Source organism: Polyodon spathula, chromosome 18, assembly GCF_017654505.1.
Source record: "Polyodon spathula isolate WHYD16114869_AA chromosome 18, ASM1765450v1, whole genome shotgun sequence".
Lineage (NCBI taxonomy): Eukaryota > Metazoa > Chordata > Actinopteri > Acipenseriformes > Polyodontidae > Polyodon > Polyodon spathula.
In genome coordinates, this window is record NC_054551.1 from 4,245,917 (window position 1) to 4,265,227 (window position 19,311).

The 19,311-nt window shown below is 40.1% G+C and overlaps 1 protein-coding gene across 1 annotated transcript in view; it reads left to right on the forward strand.

Annotated features, from left to right (window-relative positions):
- LOC121331149 (caskin-1-like) overlaps positions 1-14,790 on the forward strand; it is a 121,153-nt gene extending 106,363 nt beyond the window's left edge. The window contains exons 13-22 of the mRNA XM_041278362.1: positions 856-974; positions 1,454-1,541; positions 2,658-2,758; positions 5,601-5,711; positions 7,834-7,935; positions 9,133-9,271; positions 10,246-11,489; positions 12,286-13,054; positions 13,512-13,725; positions 14,175-14,790. Of these exons, the coding sequence (XP_041134296.1) occupies positions 856-974; positions 1,454-1,541; positions 2,658-2,758; positions 5,601-5,711; positions 7,834-7,935; positions 9,133-9,271; positions 10,246-11,489; positions 12,286-13,054; positions 13,512-13,725; positions 14,175-14,271 (2,984 nt within the window). The 3' untranslated portion in view covers positions 14,272-14,790. The remainder of the gene's footprint in view (positions 1-855; positions 975-1,453; positions 1,542-2,657; positions 2,759-5,600; positions 5,712-7,833; positions 7,936-9,132; positions 9,272-10,245; positions 11,490-12,285; positions 13,055-13,511; positions 13,726-14,174) is intronic.
- Positions 14,791-19,311: the final 4,521 nt, after the last annotated feature.

The following is a 19,311-nucleotide window of genomic DNA, read 5'->3' on the forward strand; positions in this document are numbered from 1 at the left end:
TCAATCAAACAAACCCTGTACTAAACACTATCCCTAGTATACTGTGGTGACTTGATCCTGTCACACAGTGGAAGCAGTTTTAAAAAAAGGTTTTGCAATAAAAGCCACTCAGAAACTCATTACTTAGGTCTGACTGGAATCAAGTTTTCATTCTCATATACAGATATGCAATAATGTTGAAAAAGTGTTAGTTGTTGTTAGGTGTGCCTTATACACATTAAGTAAGTGTTGGCAGCCACCAACCAAATCACTTTCCCAGATGCCAGCCTCACACTTCAAGGTAAGTAAAGCTGTCTTCAGGATGGGTCGTGGCAGTACCACGTTCCTAGATTTCTGCGGTCGGGTAGCTAGAAGTATGTGCCACCATCATCACACCTGCTTTTGTCATGAATTAAAGATCACCCACATTGTGATCGTTAATTTACATTTTGTGTAGCCATTCCAACCTGAAGGGATTTCATTGAATTCTGTGCAGTAAAACTGTTGAGGCAGGTAGAGGGCAGGAGCTGAGGTGCGTGTTTTCTCTACTCTAGGTATGACCAGAGTGTGTGTGCGTGTCTGTGTGTGTGTGTGTGTGTATGTGTGTGTGTGTGGAGAAACATTTAATAAACACCTCAAATGATCTAAGATATCATCATTTTCCAATGGTGACTACGCAAGAGTCAACTGCTGAAAAAAATCACCATGTTCACAGAACTATAAAACCTCTCCAAAATCAACAATGAATCAGAGCTAAAGACTCAAGCCCGGGTTTGTGAAAGCCTTAGAGATCAGTGAAGGAGATCCCTGGGCTTCAGCAGCTGTATGAAAGCGACTGACCTCTCCCCTCTGTGTCTGCTTTCTCCCCGGTGGCAGGCGGTGATCGCAGCAGTGTGGGCAGCTCGGGGAGCATGGTCAGTGCCCGATCGTCTGGGAGTGGACAGAGTGCAAGCAGCAGCGTCCACGCGCTGCACGCCCAGGCAGAGGGTGTCAAGGTAGGATCACGGAGAAATACTGCAGACAAGCTATGAGGTACGAGCTCTGGATTGAGCAGTGCTTAACACCACCAAGACTTATACAGGAGGCTCTGAAACTGCATATCCAACAGTTTTCTTTTGGTCTCCATTTGGATCGACGATGTGGCATTGTAATACATGGTACTTAAGCTGGTATTCAAGTCTAAACGCTCTGTGATGTTTACATTGCCTCTTAGCATTGGTGTTAAGTTTGCGGCTACAATACAGTTTCATATCCTTCCATATTCTTTAAACCCATTCTCAATAAATCTACACTATTGTCAATTTTGTTTTCTATCCTGTCCTGTTTCATGAAGGTCACCCCAGGAGTTGTCTGAAGTACAGTCTGGAGTCGTGGTTTATAGTACCATCATGCAGGACTGAATAACTTGTAACTGACAATGAAATGGCCCCCTATTTGAATATGCATTCTTGTTCTGTTTTTTTTTTCAACAAAGCTTTTGGCAACAGTCCTGTCCCAGTCCCAGAAGGCGAAGGAACACCTTGCTGCTGAAGGTTCTGGAAAGTCTTTGGACCAACCTGCAGGTACTACTGAATTCTTAATATCCTTGCTTCTTTTTGATTTTTTTTTTACTGACAAGCCATTGCTTGAAGAGCGTTGCTCTCACTTGTCTCATGTTAAACAGGATGTTCCACTTTTGAAATCCCAAATTACTTTTTTGTTTTTTTCCCCGATACTGACCCGCTGAGACAGTTGAAAATGAAAAGGGGGGCCAAGATTAATTTTTATACACACTGTAAGTAATTGCAATGTCCTGCCAAAAACGAGGTTAGGATCACCTTGCACAGTTTTTGGTCAGGTCTTTTTCAATATTTAATGTGTTCCACGCATCTCCTATTCAGATAACAGCTACTTTTTGTCTGTAACAAGTTATGAACTAGCTGCTATCTGCTGTAGTTTGAAAGTGTAAGGGATATGGTTCAGTTTAAGGAATATATTGTATATATCATATTTTAAGCTGTACTAAATCAAGCAGCATACATGTGTGTTTTTTTTTTTAAATGAATGAATGTAGCTGAAATTAAAACGCCATCTGCACTTCATATACTTCGTAGACATTCAATCTATTTATAATAGGTTTACAGATGTTTTTCTGTGTTGCCAATGTTGCCTTTTATTAAGAAAATATAAAGTATTTCTGTTGGTAAACAGATCATTTAAAACTTCAGTGAAAAGCCCACATAGAGCACTATAGTGGGGCTGGTTATTTTTGCTGCAACACAAATGCTACCAATAAGATTGAATTCACTGGATAATTCTGCTCTTGGATCTCAGAGGCTACCCACCAAAATGCATACAAATTATATTCATATTATAAATGTGTAGTTTGCCTTGATCGTGTATTTACGTGAAAAACCCACCTAACCATCCATCTTCCTTGTACTGTTTCAAGATAAGTGAAGAGGATGGTTCATTTGTAATCTATTATCGCTCCACAATTAGCCAGCTGGAGCTCCAATATAACAAACAATCCGATTCCTTTTAAACTGTGAGAACCCTGAGCAACAGTTCCAGCATCTCTGTACTGCTCTGATTCTAATGCATTCCCATTCCTCAGCACAGATCTAAAGACACCAGGGGGAAAGGGAGGGCCTTTTGTGACATTGATGGGACCCCTGATCTTTCTCTCTCACCACCAGGGTCCTCGCGTCCACAGAACGTGGCCAGCTGCCCCTACCACGAGCAGCCACACGGGGACCAGCCACCACAGAAGAAAGCCGAGACAGTGTCCGAGGGGAAGGTAAGCCCACCCCAGTCTGTAGCAATCATACTTCATGAGTCACCCTTGTCTGTAGAATGTAGGAGATGCTGCATAAACATTTCCTCTCCCAAATCAGTGCCTCTATACGAAAGACCTTTGGATTCAAGGAATCGGTGAGTGGCGTTCGCAGCACATGTGCTTTAAAAATAATTATTTGTTAAGATTCAGTGTACTAAATTGTTGTTTTTAAAGGCACTGTTTTATTGACAGTGTTTATGTGGTGCTTTGGTTCTGTATCAAGCAACAATGCTTGTTATTGAACAACCTTGGGAAACTGCAGCAGTTTGCTAATAGTTGTATGTACCTTATAGGTATATAATACTGTCCAAAGTGTATTATTAAAATGATATTCTTCACAGATAAAGATACAAAATCAAGCCCTGAAACAGATCTATTTAACAGCTTTGCACACAGTAATTGTTTTTGTTGGTATTGTCTTTTCGATTTAGGTAATTTTAGCCTCCTGAAATGTAAAACAGCAAATGACCAATGCTAAGTGGATATTCTGGATAGAATTTGATTTATTAATGCATTTATGTATGTATTTGTGTATTCATTTATTCATTCATTATTATTTGTATTTTTTTCATTGTATTTTTTTTAATTTTTTTTTTTTTACTTTTTTCAGACAGTACACGGTTTAATAAAACACAGCAAAACATATATAATTGTTGGTTAAGACTGTTAGGTTATTTCTGAATAACCTAACCTGGGTGCATATTATTCACACTTACATTTTTTTCCCTGTATATCTAAAGAACTGGTTATCCAGCTTGTAATTGGTTGGGTTAATAAAGGCTATATCTTAGGAGCCTCAATTGACTTGCTTGCTGTCTCCTGTGTGTATGGTGCTCAGTGGAAGTGTCAGTCAGTCGGTAGGGTTCATGGAGCAGTATTGGGTTCATTATACTGGCTGTGGGTACATCACTACGATGACACAATTTTTGAAGGTGCAGAAACATTGGATTGGATTGGATTGGCTTGGATTGGATTAGATTGGATTGGATTAGTTGAGCTGGTATAGTGAGTACCTTTTAGTTCCTTTCAAGATTAAGTAGTTAAACAGACAGGGCCTCTACCTTGAGATGGAGTGAACATTACCCCAAATCTGAGATAGCTTTCTGGACCAGCATTTTAAAATAATACAGACTTTAAAGTAATTCTTTCATTGTCCAGCAGGTGGCTATTTATAGACGCCATCATGAGCAGTGTTCATTTCTGAATAGGAATACCTTTGATGTTTATGGTAATCTGCTTCATACCCAGGACATTGCCCCCTCTGTAGTAGCACTTGCCACGCATTGGAATATAAACATGTTAGGTGTTTGGGGTTTTTTTTGTCAATGTAATTCCATAGCAACTAACATCTATTTATGTGCTGTGCCAAAACCAGTTTTAGTGCAGGGATGAGCAGTTATGCAGCAGAACAGTGTGACGGACAGCAATACAGTACTGAAACTTTCCTTTCTTAATTCATTATATAGTATTATTTTATTAAATTCAGCCCCTTGTTTATTTTTCCAGTGTTAGCTGATTCCTGCCACCACGATCCCACTGGATCTGTGATGACTGAGAACCATGTGTTTAATTGCATGCTGACCTGATTTGGCAGTCCCATGCTAGCATTTGGCTGCAATTAGATACTGCGTCTGTTTCTAGAGGGAAAAGCCAATCTTCTCTGTAGAGTGTACTAGAGCTCAAATCAATGACTCAGGATTATTGTGTGTGTGTGTGTGTGTGTGTGTGTGTGTGTGTGTGTGTGTGTGTGTGTGTGTGTGTGTGTGTGTGTGTGTGTGTGTGTGTGTCAGGATTCTGATTAGAAGACATACCAGCTATTTAAATAAAACAAACTGCCATTAATGAGATGTTATGTGCAGTCAGCTAACTTATTTATTGCTTTAATATTTTTAACAGAGTTTAGAATGTGTTTTTGTATGGAATTCAGCAGGGTGATTTTAAGCCAGCCATGGTAATTACATTGTAACTCATTGCCCCGGTCCAACTGTGTGTTGCACTGATAGAGTACAGCAGACAGGGAGTTCTGGTGAATGCAGCTCATGCTGTTCAGTCATTATTATTTACAGGTCTCTGTGCTGAATAAACAGCCCAATGTCCCTGAAAACTCAGCAACCTGTAGTCAATGTAAAAATAAAAATTGTCATTCTTTTCAATCTGTGCAGGTATTGCCCTATTAAAGCTTTTGTAGGGAAGCTTGCTTAGCAGCTGCCCACACTATGCCTTGCCAGGACTAGTCCTTCTGATTTCATTAGTACTGAATCCACACATACACAGAAAAATAAAAAGAAAGAAAGGAGGAAGCTCAGAACACTAACATTGAATTTATCAAAATAATGACACATAACTCAGTTACCAACCCAGAGTTAAAAACATCTTGGGAGTAATTATCCACTCATGGCATCCATTATAAGAGGTTATGCAGCCACAGACATTCATCACCCATGTGAAAATACTATTGCATTTACTGTAGTAATGTTTTTGCGTTTTGGCCGCTGCTATAGAACACAATTTTGTTTTAAATGGAACAACTTTATTCTTCATTCTTCCAACACAAAGTCATTGTGTATGTTAAATTATGCCCCTCTTATGGTACATACAAATTATTACAGTCAGAATTGATGTGGTTACATCATTTTGCAAACAATGTCACGCCAGATTTCAAGTCTCTGCTCAAGTGCTCTGCTTCACCAGAGCAAATTCTGAGTAAATGGGACCTCTGCATTAAGAAAGAGGAGCGTTGAGAGTCAGGAGCATCGTAGTTGCAGGCACTAGTGAGTGATGTATGCCACGTCTTTTCTTCTAGAGCTCAGGGGCTGTTATCCATTGGCTGAGCGAGTTTCAGCTCCAGGTCTACGCTCCAAACTTCATCACTTCGGGTTATGATATTTCCACCATTAGCCGCATGACCCCCGAGGTAAGCCCCCCAAACCCCCACAAGAAAAACAAGCCGGGATACAGGGTTGGAAACACTGGTCTTCTTCCAGTTTCAACCAGTTCCTAAAAATTCAATCTGCTTTGTTTTCCAGTGCATCGATTATTGCTTTCCATTTCCTGAGAGAATCTTCTTCCTTCCCTGCCAAACATGTGTTTCCAGTAACTATTTAATAGCAGACAAGTCAAACTAATGAGGAATGTTCGTCAATTGAATCTGCGGGCGGCAATTTAGAATAAATAATAAATGGTGTTTCTCAGATCTTTTTATGGGACCGACTTAAGTTCCGGGATTAGTATGTCCCATCATCAAAACGGACTTTGAGGAGGAAATGTGGTAACTCCTGAAAAAACGATGTTATGGGAACGTCCCCACTTTGTAAAACGCCTTTTTAAGAACTAAATGTGCCTCCAATTTTTTTTTTTTTTTTAAAGTGCCAAAATATTTAGTTTGTTGTGGACTTCCATCCTCTGTGGAGTTTTGTCTGATTGGAATTATAGTAAATACAAATATAGTGAGAGTCAATGAGAAAATATAGAAATGCAAATATGTGTGTATGTGCATGCGTGCGTGTGTGTTACTGAAGCATTAGTGTATATAGAAATGCATTGGAGTCCTATGCATTTGCTGCCGTCCTAGTGCTTTTTGAAAAAAGCCCTGCGTGATTTTATTGTTTTTAATATGATTGAAACATGTTTCGAATCGTATGTAAAGAGCTTTTTGTAATCAGTGATATTTCTTCCTGTAGTGTTGGTGTTTCATCTATTGAGTAAAGCTGCTTGCTAATTGTTTGCCATCACCCCAAGTTCCTTGAGTGTGATATTCATGGTTGTTAATGGCTAACGAATCGTTCCTTTGCCATGTACTCTATTTGCACTTGCTTTAACTTTAAGAATGGGATAATTGGTTGCTTTTCTGAAATTTGGCGGCGGTTTTATTACTGAGCATTATTTGATCAACTTTAGCTAATTTATTTCCAGAACTAACACTGATGTCCAGGGACCCCAGCGCCTGCCTTCTGGAAACCTCCCTTTTGTTAAACAACACATACATTTAATGTACAAAAATTGATCTTTGACTAGTGAAGACGGGCCTTGTGATAAGACAACATCAAAACAATACAGTTGTTATGCGATTCTGCTTTTTCCTCAATTTTCAGTTAGAAGGTTCCTATTCAAAATCATTAAAAATAAAAAAAAGATTAAGAAACTTTGTTCTACAGTACAGTGCTGCCAGAGAAGAATGTGTGTTATAAACAGTTGTGGAACATGCGATTGTGTAGAGCATTAGGTATTTATTACCCTGTCATGACAAAACAATTGTAATACATACAGATAGGGATAAATAGTAAGTAGTGAATGTTTGACAGTGACAGGAAAAGCAAGGATTTGCTGCTTGCATAGAATAAGCTGTCCAGAGAGGAGGAAACTAAACAGTGAGTCATATAGGCCACACCTTTTATGGGTACACCGACAACATTTTTCTTGATTTCGTTTTTTTTTTTTTTTGTTTGTTTGTTTTTTTCGGTTACACTTTTTTATGGGGTATTTTTTTTAGTTTATTATCTGTTCTCAGCAGCTTGGTAACAAATGTTAACCCTTGTTGTTTATTTTGTGCTAATAGTTACTTATAAACTAATAAAAAAAGAAGGTAGAATAATATAAACCAGATTTCATTTATAAACTATATATTTCAGTGATGTGATATGATTTGATCTGTGCTGAATTTTCTGGCAGACATTTTTATCAGTCAATAAACAGGGTTCTGTATGTTAACTAACCACTAAACATGTGTTCAAATGTGGGTAAGCTAGTTGTTAACTGTTAATAAATTACAAATGCCTTAAGTGTTTTTTACCTTTTTCTTTACCCTAGTTTGGTTAAAGATTTTGTTTCATGTATGTTGTGTAAAAACCGTTGATCATTTGTTTTTGTTTTTTCACAACTTTCTTATAAATAAACTATATTCACCAAAACTCTATGATTCCATCATTTTTTAAATGTTCATTTGTTTCAATTCCTTAATGTCTAAAAAGGCTGTACAGAATATGTCTCTGCTTTGCGTTTTCCCCTTTCTGTGCTTTAACTCTTGTTGTGTTTTCTAGGATCTCATGGCTATCGGAGTAACCAAGCCTGGTCACAGGAAGAAGATTACTTCTGAAATCAGCAAGCTGAATGTGGCAGAATGGCTTCCCGAACACAAGCCTGTGAGTACCCATCTCCCTCGGAGCTAAATCCATCACTCATCCAATCGAGAAGATATCTTTATCACAAACTTTTAAGGTTCTGCGAAACTCACCCATGGTGCTATATATATATATATATATATATATATATATATATATATATATATTCAGAGGAAATAAGATTGTTTTCAGTTATATTATGGTACACTTTAATGTATCCTCCACTGATAACAATGTATGTGTATGTGTCCCACACCTTTTTTATCTACAGTATACAGTATATCAGGACTACAAGAAGAAAAGCTGCAGAATGCTCCAATAGCAATTGGTTTTAGGTTAACAAGAGGATACAGTACACGTTAAATGTTATCCTACACACACTTGTTGTTAAAACAAAGCTTTACTCCTAAAACGCTTGGATGTATTTAGGAAGGTTCTTCTGTCTAACCATTTAGTTGCGGCCTGTGCTCACACAACAGAGCTTTGCTGTAAAGTTACCAAGGGTCACTCCAGATTGCTTGACATTGCGTCATGGTTTCCAAACTAGATTTGGATGGCAGGCTGAATTCAACAATATGTGATGGAGAGGTCAGGCCACAGATCCGCAGCCTTTTAGATCAGTCAGGTGTAAAGATTTCTTTGGTGAAATGTTCGGTTGTCTCAATTTTGTGCTGTTGGTGTGCTGGTTACGCACATGAACATAAATTATTGTTATTCTTTGCATGCACATTTCAGTCAGCACCGTTGATAAACCTTGAGTTTGAAAATGACTGGAAAATGTGAGGTTATGTAGTTCACTGTGTCTGCCCCAGCTTTGCTTCCTGCAGACTCTGTAGTCCAGCGTGAAGTTGGTATCAAGCCTTTCTGGAGTTTAAAAGCCCTGAGAACATGAAAAACAGTTTCCGGTAGTCTGGTGTTTTAATTAACATGAGGTACTGTACTGAGAAATACGAATAACCTTCTACTGTTTGAGGTTGTACTTTTTGATGTTTCAAAAACAAACCACTTGCAGTGTTTTCCAAAAAAAAGGATAGCGTTCAAAAGCAGTGTTTGTTTTTCTTCTTAAAAGCAGGCAGATTGATTTCTTTTCTAAAATGCCCCGGTCTTGGACTGGAAAGAAGATTCGGTTGGAAATCCCAGCTGCTTATATTAAACTGCAGGTTGTTTTGTTTTAGTTTTTTTACTCAAATTCCATTTTCCATATTTTTGTTTTTCCAGGCTAACTTGGCTGAATGGCTGACTATGATAGGCCTCGGCCAATATTATCAAGTCCTTGTGCACAATGGCTATGAGAACATAGACTTCATTACAGACATCACCTGGGAGGACCTGCAGGAGATTGGCATCACCAAACTAGGTAAAAACAACCAGAGATCTTGACTAATAGGGTAGACGTTAATGCATTGTAAAGCTGAGGGTTTTAAATCATAAATAGATTTTAGCAAATTATATTGTGTTGAGTAAGTAAGTAAGAATGCCCCCTTTCAGTTATGTCTGTCATCATTCTGAGCGGTTGGTATTGCTAATACATCTTGGTTATTGTGCTTTTAAGTTCCATGTGCTTGCCATTGATGTATGTAATGTATCATATCATAGTCAGCCCTTTGTATTAGCCAGCGCCATCTAGTGATCTGAAGAAACTGCAGGATGTTTTAAATTAAAAAGTCTCTTTCTGAACTTGAAAGAACTTAACGAGACCCAGCTGAGCAATGCTTCTGTCTTGAGGTTCTCCAATTTTATAACTGTACTGGCTGATGTTCCCATCAAAGCCCACCGTTTGTGTGGTGGAGGCACAGTGCCTGCAGTCTGCCCTATCTGAAATTGATGGCTCCATAAAAAATTCTAAGGCGCATCCTTTGTTAAAAGGCTGCTGCAGCAATTTTCTTTCATCAGACATCAGGGGCTCATCAATGGAAAAAAAAACGTGAAAAAAATTGTTTTGTTAAAATTAAGGTAGCATGTGAAGGCATTTGTTAACACTAGAAGGACCGGAGATATACTCATACCTAGAAGTCCCGCAGCAGTCTTTCTGACATCGGTTTACAACATACATATTTATAAAACCTAAATAATAGCAATACATTTAATTTTCAACAGCAATTTTCGGTTTATTATCAGATACACAAAAGCTACAGAGCAACGTAGATAAATAAACTTTTTTCAGAAGTGCACAGCACAAGAAGTTATACGACTGGAGAAAATTACATTTTAAAACCAAAAATGACTGTCGCGGGGCTTCTAGTGTTAATAGTAGTAGAACCATCATTTTTTGTTTTTTTCCATGTTACAAAAAAGGCCCTAATGGTGCTTCTCTTATTCTTGTGTTTGAAGGCCATCAGAAGAAGCTCATGCTGGCTGTGAAGAAGCTGGCAGAGATACAGAAGGCGGCGGAGCACGGTCGGGGTACCCTCAGGAGGAAGGCTCCTCAGTCTCTAGAGGTAGCGGCCATCGAGTCCCCTCAGCAGGAGTCGGCAGAGTGCCTGTCCCCCAAGATGACCACCTTCCAGGACAGCGAGCTGTGCAACGAGCTGCAGGTTGCCGTGACTCACGGAGGGGACTCCCAGGACAACATAGAGTTGAAGCAAGCCAGCAACCAAATGCCCCAGCGACCCCAGATGTCTCGGAGCCTCCACGAGAACAGCCTGAGCAGCAAGGCCAAGGAACCACCAGTGGAGGGGCCTGCTGAGGAGGGGGGCACTCCCCAGAGGAAGGAAGTGCGGCCCATGATGCAGAGGGCAAACGTGCCCCCTGTGCTGGGAAAACCCAGGCAGTCCTTCCCTCCTGCTGGAGGTCCTCCTTATACACCTCCCCAGACCCCCACAAAACCCAGGCCGTCCTCCCCACAGACTATGGGGGTTTCTCAAACTACGGCCAAAGTGAAGCCCACCCAACAGCTGCTTCCCCAGACAGACCACCCCATGTCCCCCAGGTCTCTCCAACAATCCCCCACACACCGGGGCTTCGCCTATGTCTTGCCCCAGCCAGTAGAAGGAGGTGAAGCAAATGCCAGCCATGGGACTGGAGTTTCTCCCACTCTCCCTGTTTCCGTGCCAGTGCTCTGCCTCCCTTCGCAAGGGGATGAATCCGATGAGGAGCAGGGAAGGCCAAAGAAACGGGCCCACAGCTTGAACCGGTACGCCATGTCCGACAGCGAGAGGGACCGGGAAGAGTTAATGGTGCCAGATGTTGCGCCTTATGCCACCGTGCAGCGGCGTGTGAGCAGGAGCCACTCTGTGAGAGGCCAGTCTGGGGATAATAACGTCAACCGCAGCCAGTCCTTCGCCCTCCGGCCCAAGAAGAAGGGCCCGCCTCCCCCTCCCCCCAAGCGCTCCAGCTCAGCCATTTCGAGCACAAACCTGGCAGGTGACTTCACTGGGGAGGGTGGTGGCAACGAGCTGGTGGTGGTGTACCGGGAGCAGCGGCGGGCCAGTGACTTCGGGGGCATGGTGGACACAGGAAGCGCCGGCAGCGTGAAGAGCATCGCCGCCATGTTGGAAATGTCCTCTATCGGGGGAGGACCCAAAGCTCTGGCACTGCAGAAGGCTCTCGGTGGCAGTGGCATACACTATCTGCAGGTAGTGCTAGGACCACCATGCGCTCAGATTGCATTGTTTGGTTTCCAAAATACATATAGTTTAAATGTTCATCTTACATGTTGGTCTGGTTCACACTATTTAAGGGGTGCTTCTTGTACTTATGAATGCTTGGTTAATCTTAAATTCCACAGACGTTGTGGTATTAGTTAACCTGAAGTTAAGCACTGTGGTGTTTTATTAATCCTTTTGTGTTAGTAAGAGGGTTTATACACTGTATAGGGATATTGTTGATTAATTATTCAGTGTTAATTGCACAATAATAAATCTTGATTTGCAACCCCTAAAACTAAAGTGCTACCATTTATTTTCCATTGCCCTTTACTTAAGATCTTCTTTATGAAGACGTGTGGGGACCGAAAGAAGCTTGTTCAGCTCCCCTATTACAAGCATTGTAGTTTTTAATTATTATCACTTGGGAGGTTTCAGAAAACCCCACAAATCAAAATGTAACCAGTTTGATTTGTTCTGTTTCTTATTGCATAAAACTTTCAAGAAACATGGCCATCCCATTGGCCAATTTAAAATAAGCATGCAGTATTATATTAATTCTATAATTATGTTGCCAAGTTTACATTTTTTTAAACTTTATTCAGGTAAATAAAACCATTTAGGTTTCTCAATAAGTAAGCAACATAAAATATTATGAACTTACATTTTCCATTATTAATGAATGTCTGTTTCTGGTGATTTCCGTTGAAACAATTAGGAAATGCCTTAAGAATAATCTAAACCGATACATGTGTGTTTGACACCCTCGTTCTCTATCCCTCTGAAGCCCAGTCCGGAGCATGGGCGAGTGGCCTCTGTGAAGCACCGAGACGCGATCGGCCTGGACGGGGAAGTGGTCAACCGGCGGAGAACCATCAGCGGGCCCGTGACTGGACTGATTGCGGCAGCGCGCAGAGAGAGGGTCGACACCGCAAGATCCGCCAAGGAACCCGAGCCCTCGAAGGATAAGCCTCAAGAGGACCAGCCAGCTTCTCAGAACAGCTCCAGTGAGAATATCCCCTTCGCCAAAGAGGGCAACCTGACCATCAAGCAGAGACCCAGGAAACCGGAGGCGGGCGACAGCCTGCCAGACAGCGTGTACACCCTGAAACAGGAAGACATCTCCAGAGTGGATGCCAATGCTACCCTAAAGAGAAGAGTGAAGTCAAGGCATCACCCAGATGGTGTGAAATTCCACCTTACCGAGTCAAGCACTGTGAAGAGACGGCCAAAAACCAAGGAGAAGGACCAGACAGGTTCCCCGCAGGAGTCTCAGCACTTTGCTCTCTATCAGAACGGAACGGGCACTATTAAACGAAGGCCAGTGTCAGAGATGAGTGGGGTGGAGAGCCCCGTGCCCCACTTGGTGGCTGAGGGCCATGGTGACCAGGGGCCCCGCAGAGACAGTCTGGAAGCTGGTGACGGAGAGACCAGGAAGCCTGTCAAGCCGCCTGTCTCCCCCAAACCAGTCCTCACACAACCGGGCACTGTGAAGAAGCAAGGACCCCCGACATCCACTTCAAAGAAGGCTCCTATCCCCGGACCTGGAAGTCCAGGTAAACTAAAGTGAATTTAAGAAAGCTTACAAACCTTCAACAACAGATGCATTGCTGATGTTATAATCCATCCACTCTCTCTCTCTCTCTCTCTCTCTCTCTCTCTCTCTCTCTCTCTCTCTCTCTCGAGAAAGAGAGAGAGAGGGAGTGTGTCTTTACTTCCCTCAAAGGAGGTGGCCAGATAGGACAGCGCGGGGTGGTGGCTGTCGCGGTGGCAGGGTCGGTTCCACGTCTCTCAGGGACGTCAGAGGGCCAACCCCACAACCCCTTGGGGTTGGGGGAGGGGATGGATTGTGGAAAAAGACTTTTGAGCACAACCCAGTCCCCTGTTCCAGGGAGACAAGGTAAAACCGATTTGGCGTTTCAAGGGGCGAGACCCTGTCGGGGGGAGGGGGGGGAGGGACCCCCCCCTGGTGGCCGAGTCTGGGGGGGAGTCGGGAGGGGAGTCTCCCCTCAGGGGGGGTCCCCCCAGCCTCCCCTCAGCCCTCCCCTCAGCCCTCCCATCACGGGGTCCCTGTGAAGCCTCCTCGCTCCTCCATGGGCAGCACCTCCACAGACAGCACCTGCCCTGACACAGCGCAACAGAAACTGGAGGAGACCAGTGCCTCACTCGCTGCTGCCCTGCAGGCTGTCGAGGATAAGATCAGACAGGAAGAGCAACACAAAGCAGAGTGAGTAGAGCCTTCGTTCAACTTAGAAGATAAAGATGTTCACGTCTTAACCCTCCAGCCCGGAGGTGCAGTGGAAGCAAAATGCAATACAGTATCGCAAGGTGCTGGCATGAAATCCAGTGATACAGCAGATTGGGTTAAAGCAGTGATTGTATTATACATAAAATGATTTCACCCTGTCAACCTCCTTTGCTGGCATCCCCCACATTTAAAAGATTTAGCAGCACATACCCACTTTATCAGAATCTGATGGTTCCCAGGTTTAAAAGGTTGATGAATGATGCCACCGAGGGAAGCAGGTGCCATGACAACACACATGGACAGATTTTATTCATTACATTTTATTTTATTTTACTTTTGCTCTGTTACTTTTGCTTTGTTAAGAGACAGAAATACTGTAGCCTCCTACAGATTTCCTGACTCTTGTTGTTTCCTCCCTTGTCTTTCAGTTCCAGCACCGAAGCAAAGACCACAGTCAGCATCCTGGATGACATTGGCAGCATGTTCGATGAACTAGCTGACCAGCTCGATGCGATGCTGGAGTGAATACAGCAAGGAGAGCTCAAGATTCACAAACCTCAGGACTCAGAGTGGATACAAGGGCACAAAAACCATCTCTGATAGAACCCCGTCCCCTCCCTCCCTTTCCCTTTTATGGACAACGCATTGTGTACCGAAGATCTCTTCTCAATGTCCAACACAACTCAAATCAGTTTGCACAATTAACCTATTATTAAAATGAAGATGAATTACCTCAGGATTGTGCAAAAGAAAATCAGAGTGCACTAGACAGACAGGATCCAGAGGGTCAGTGCGAGGGACTTTGCAGTAGAAAATGTTACAATCTTTTTTTCTATTTGTGCGACGAGTATGAAATCTATTGTAAAAAAAAAAAAAAAAAAGTGTGGTATTAAATGTATGGTAATAAACTATGGTATGTGTAAAATTGTAAGCATGAAGAAAGAAAAGAGTTTATATCGTGAATCCTGCAAAAATAAATAACCATTTCTCATAAAGAGAAACTCATTAAATCTTAGTGCAGTAATATTTTTTGTTTTGCTGAGAGTATAAAACGACTTCCAATTACTCTGAGAAAAATGAGCGGTCTATATATATATATATATATATATCTAATATATATATATATATATATATATATATATATATATATATATGGGATTGCTATAGATACTGGAACTATTGATGGCTTAGAATATTATAAACAATGGCAATGTTCATATTTTTTAAAGAGCTCACGCAACCTGTCACTGGTTAAAAGTATTTTGTGAATGTGTTGTGGAAATGGTCAGCTGGCGTGATATAGTCTGCCATGCTTATCCAAGCCCTGTCGAGAGACAACATCCCTTTGAAATCTGTTTGCTGCCAAACAAAAAAATCTGTCAAGGGCCCCAGCTTCTTAAATGGGACGTTTCCCTGCATAATAATTCTACCATTACCATTTCTATTTGACGGTGCATAACCATTTTTTTCCTATACTTGTATAGCATGGTTTGAATAGGCAACTTATACAGTACTGCACTAGGATTGCTGCATCGTTGGTCACTAACTACTTTTCCAAATGCAAGAACAGTTTGCACATGGTTACATCCTTTCACAATACCATGTACAAAGATGAGGGCTTTGTTTGATGGCTTTTGTAAACCGTCCTGTATTGAATAAATATGGTAACACAGTACAAGCTGCTACCATAGATACTCTGTCAATGTGTATGGTTTACAGAGTTGAACTTAAATGTGCAGAATGACATTTTTTAACTCAAGTTGGGTCTTTGGAAATGTACTGGCAAAAAGAATCTGTAGTTGAACAGCGCATGAACTGACAAGCTGCTGTATTAGCAACACCTGCTTATTTACTGCCTCCAGTGACTACAGGTTTGTGGAAGTGTGATTCCGTTGGCACTCTGCAACAGTTCAGTTTTGCTCCTTTATGCTTGCAGCTCACCAGCTTCAGAACAGTACAGTGCACGTATATTAAATCTTGCAACTGCAGTGACCTGTTTAGCACAATTATACTTTATGCATGGATTTGGGTCACACTAACAATGTGTCTGTTTAAGCATCAACGCCACCTGCATAACAGTTTCAAAGACCCAAGTGGCTAGCAAGCTGGTTGAATCTGTACTTCAGGTATTTTAATTTAAAAAAATGGAATTCTGCTTTTGAATGGCACAAAACTTTTTTTCTTTTGTGTGTGTGTGTGTGCATGATGTTCAATATTGAAATGATTGTACTAGCTACCACTGCCATGACTTTTTTTTTTTTGTATTATTTCTATTGCCTTATATGTTTAATTTATGTTCATATGTTTCTGTTTGCGTGTCCCCTGTTTATAAAGATGCAGTATCCTTTTTCTGTGATGCTGTATGTGTCCGGATAACGTTTTGGCAACTGGTGCTGCTTGAGTATGTTCCCATAGTGTTAATATTGTAAAGAACACATGAATGTATGTGATAATGTCTCTTTTTTAATGTCTTTTAACAAATATATTCATTATTCAAGTTTTTTTTTTTTTTTTACATCAACGGCACAAATCGAGATTATATGAGCGATTGTTTTATAATACAATAATGCATTTGCAAAAATCTCCCTTAAATGAATTGAACGAGATTTGTGCAGTATGAACACACTGCAGCAGCCTATCAGTGTAAATCATGACCCCACGGCGAGGTGCTGCTTAGTCTTCAGAATGAAACTAATATGTCCAATGATGTGGCTGTTATTTCATATCGGTATATACATCATTTTCGCAACGCACTATTATTTTTGGAACAATTTCTCATATAGCATTCTAAATATAAAAACAAATACCTGAACACTTCTTCAACTGGCAGTCCACTCAAGATAAAAAAAAAAAAAACATATTTTGTACACTATAAAATGAAAAATGATTTTAAAAGTTGGTTGATGTGTTATTAAACTTAGTTCTGATGCAGTGTTTCAACGTACTGGGGTTAATACGTATATACATGAATAAAATACACAGTACTGTGATTATGTAGCTATAGCTCCAGGTGTGTAGCTCCCGGTAAAAACGGTTTTTACCCTTCTTTGGCACATAACTCACGTCCTGTGGGAATGCAGTAATTTATCTAGCAAGGACACAGTACGTTGAACATATCTTCTCTGAGCTATCTCGGAACCCTGAGACACACCGATCATTCAACAAGCACAGTGGGGAACACTAATTGCAGCTGGAGCTTGTTATGCAGTATGCGCTGCTGAAGACGTGGAAGTCGATGTTGTCTAGTGATTATTTATTGATTTGAAGGTTTGTAGCAGGTTTTGTGTGTGTAGCAGTGCTAGTGCTAGTTGTTTGTGATTTAAGTAGGACATGAATGGCTACAGCATTCTTGCAAAGCAAGAGTATTTATAAACTGAAAAAGTGCAGAGATGCAAGCTAAAAAAAAAAAAAAATAAAGAAGAAAAAAACGTTTTAGCTGTTGTGAAGACTGCCCTCTGGTGGTGATGTAGTAGATTGCAGTCGTTTCTGGAGTAGACAGAATTGTAAACCACAACTGCTTTGTAGGGGGGGGGGTTGATAAAAAAAAAAAAATTGTTTCGGTTTTTTTATTTATTTATTTATTTATTTATTTATTTTTAAAAAAGAAATTATTTCTAAATATATGCATATGTATATTATATATATATATATTTATATATTATATATTAGATATATATATAATATAATATATATATTAATATATTAGTACATTAAACATATACTTGATTTTAATATTGCACTATCTCTTGAGGCCATAATACAGGGTACCTTAAGACCAAAAGTCTGTTAGATTATAGAACCGTTTTCCGTTTTAAGTTTTTCATTATTCATTAGTTATATTTTTATATACAGGAAATATCATTTTTGGATCCCTGTATACACACATGTTCTCAACAGTTGTGGCCGAATGCTAACGTTTGAAACGTACAAAATACCATTTATAAAAAAAAATAATCTCCCAGAATCTATCTGCAATGTCTTTAAAAAAGAGCTGAGAATATTTAAAACAAAAATTATAATTTATTATATAAAAACTATTTAACAGTATGTATTAAAGGCATTCGTTTATCTATGAGAATGAAGCTAAACTAAAACAGTTATGGGGAAAAACATTATGTTCAAAAAGAAAATACAGCACAAATGTAAAAAGCGTTTTTTTTTTTTTTTTAATAATTTTTTCTTTACGGAATCTTTTAGCAGATTTATGTTTCGCGATTACAAGGTGATTCTATTAGTATATATGTAGTCTTGTTTTATTCTAATTGGTTTTATTAAAAATTTGTATATATGCCTTGCTTTAAGTTTGCAGATGTTTTTGTTTATTTTAAAACAAAACGTTTTTGTTTTTTGTTTTATTTTCATTTTGTTTTCGTGTGTGCGCATTCTATGTAATGTACCCATGTAATAATAATGTATAAAATGTGTATAAAAGTCTGGTCTATGCTGCCCGAGTAATGATGAATGGCTGTGCTTGTGGTTGCAAAACGAAGAGTCTGCTGTAATTCTATTGGCATATCAAGTACAACAGTGTGGTCTAATTATTTTGTATACAGTAATAGAAATGTAAGAGGTTGGGGCTATTACTACACGAAGAACTTCACCGTTCAAAAATATTCCCCCCCCCCCCTTCCCAAAATTATACCATGACGGTTTAAAGTTACCGGGATTGTTTTAAATACTCTTGTGCACACTATGCCTCCTGGTTCCCTTCCCTTGCTGGACTGTGTTCTATAGTTTCTATGTATACTAACTGGATGTTTTGTGGTGATTTAAAAGACAGTTTTGTCCCATTTTTCTTTCCTCCACCCCCCCCCCCCCCCCCCCCGGAAAATATACAAATAAAATCTTGCAATAAAAAAAAAGATCTTATCAAGCAAGATTTATTTATTGTAAAGAAAAACTGTTTTATTTTTATTCTGTACAAAAAAAAAAAAATAAGAATAATAATAAATGGAAGACATTTTCAGAGAATTCCATAAACGCCAGGCTGTATGTGTGTCCAGTCGACTTAGTGCCATTGACTTGTATCATACCTGCTGTGACAGACATGTGGCAGTACTGTGCTTGCAGGGACTGCATAAACAGCCATCTGCTCTAAATAAATGTTATAGAAACATTTTGTTTTGTTTATTTACTGGTTTCATTTGTGATCGGATATGAAGATTTGAGCATGGAAAAGCAGCCATGCTCTTTCTGTAAGCGTTTTCCTGCTGAATGATTAGCACGGATCTGGTTTGCATTCATAAGAAACCTGTTAATGACCACAGTTTAAATTATTTCTTTGTTATACTGCTTTTCATATGCAGGGATGAATATTATTATACATGAAGTTCTGATTTTAGATTTCAACCAATTAAATGCATTGAACAAAAACAATGATTTTGTGTTCATCTTATAAACACAAAATAACAAATTCTGTGTAGTTTACCGTGCTGTGTTGGAATTCAGGGTGTTTCCCCTCTGTTAACCTATATCTGCTCCATGATATGGTCCCCCAAAACAGACCTTCCAACATCTTGCAGACTCCACATTCAGGTTTTACAAAATACAAAAAGTACACACTGC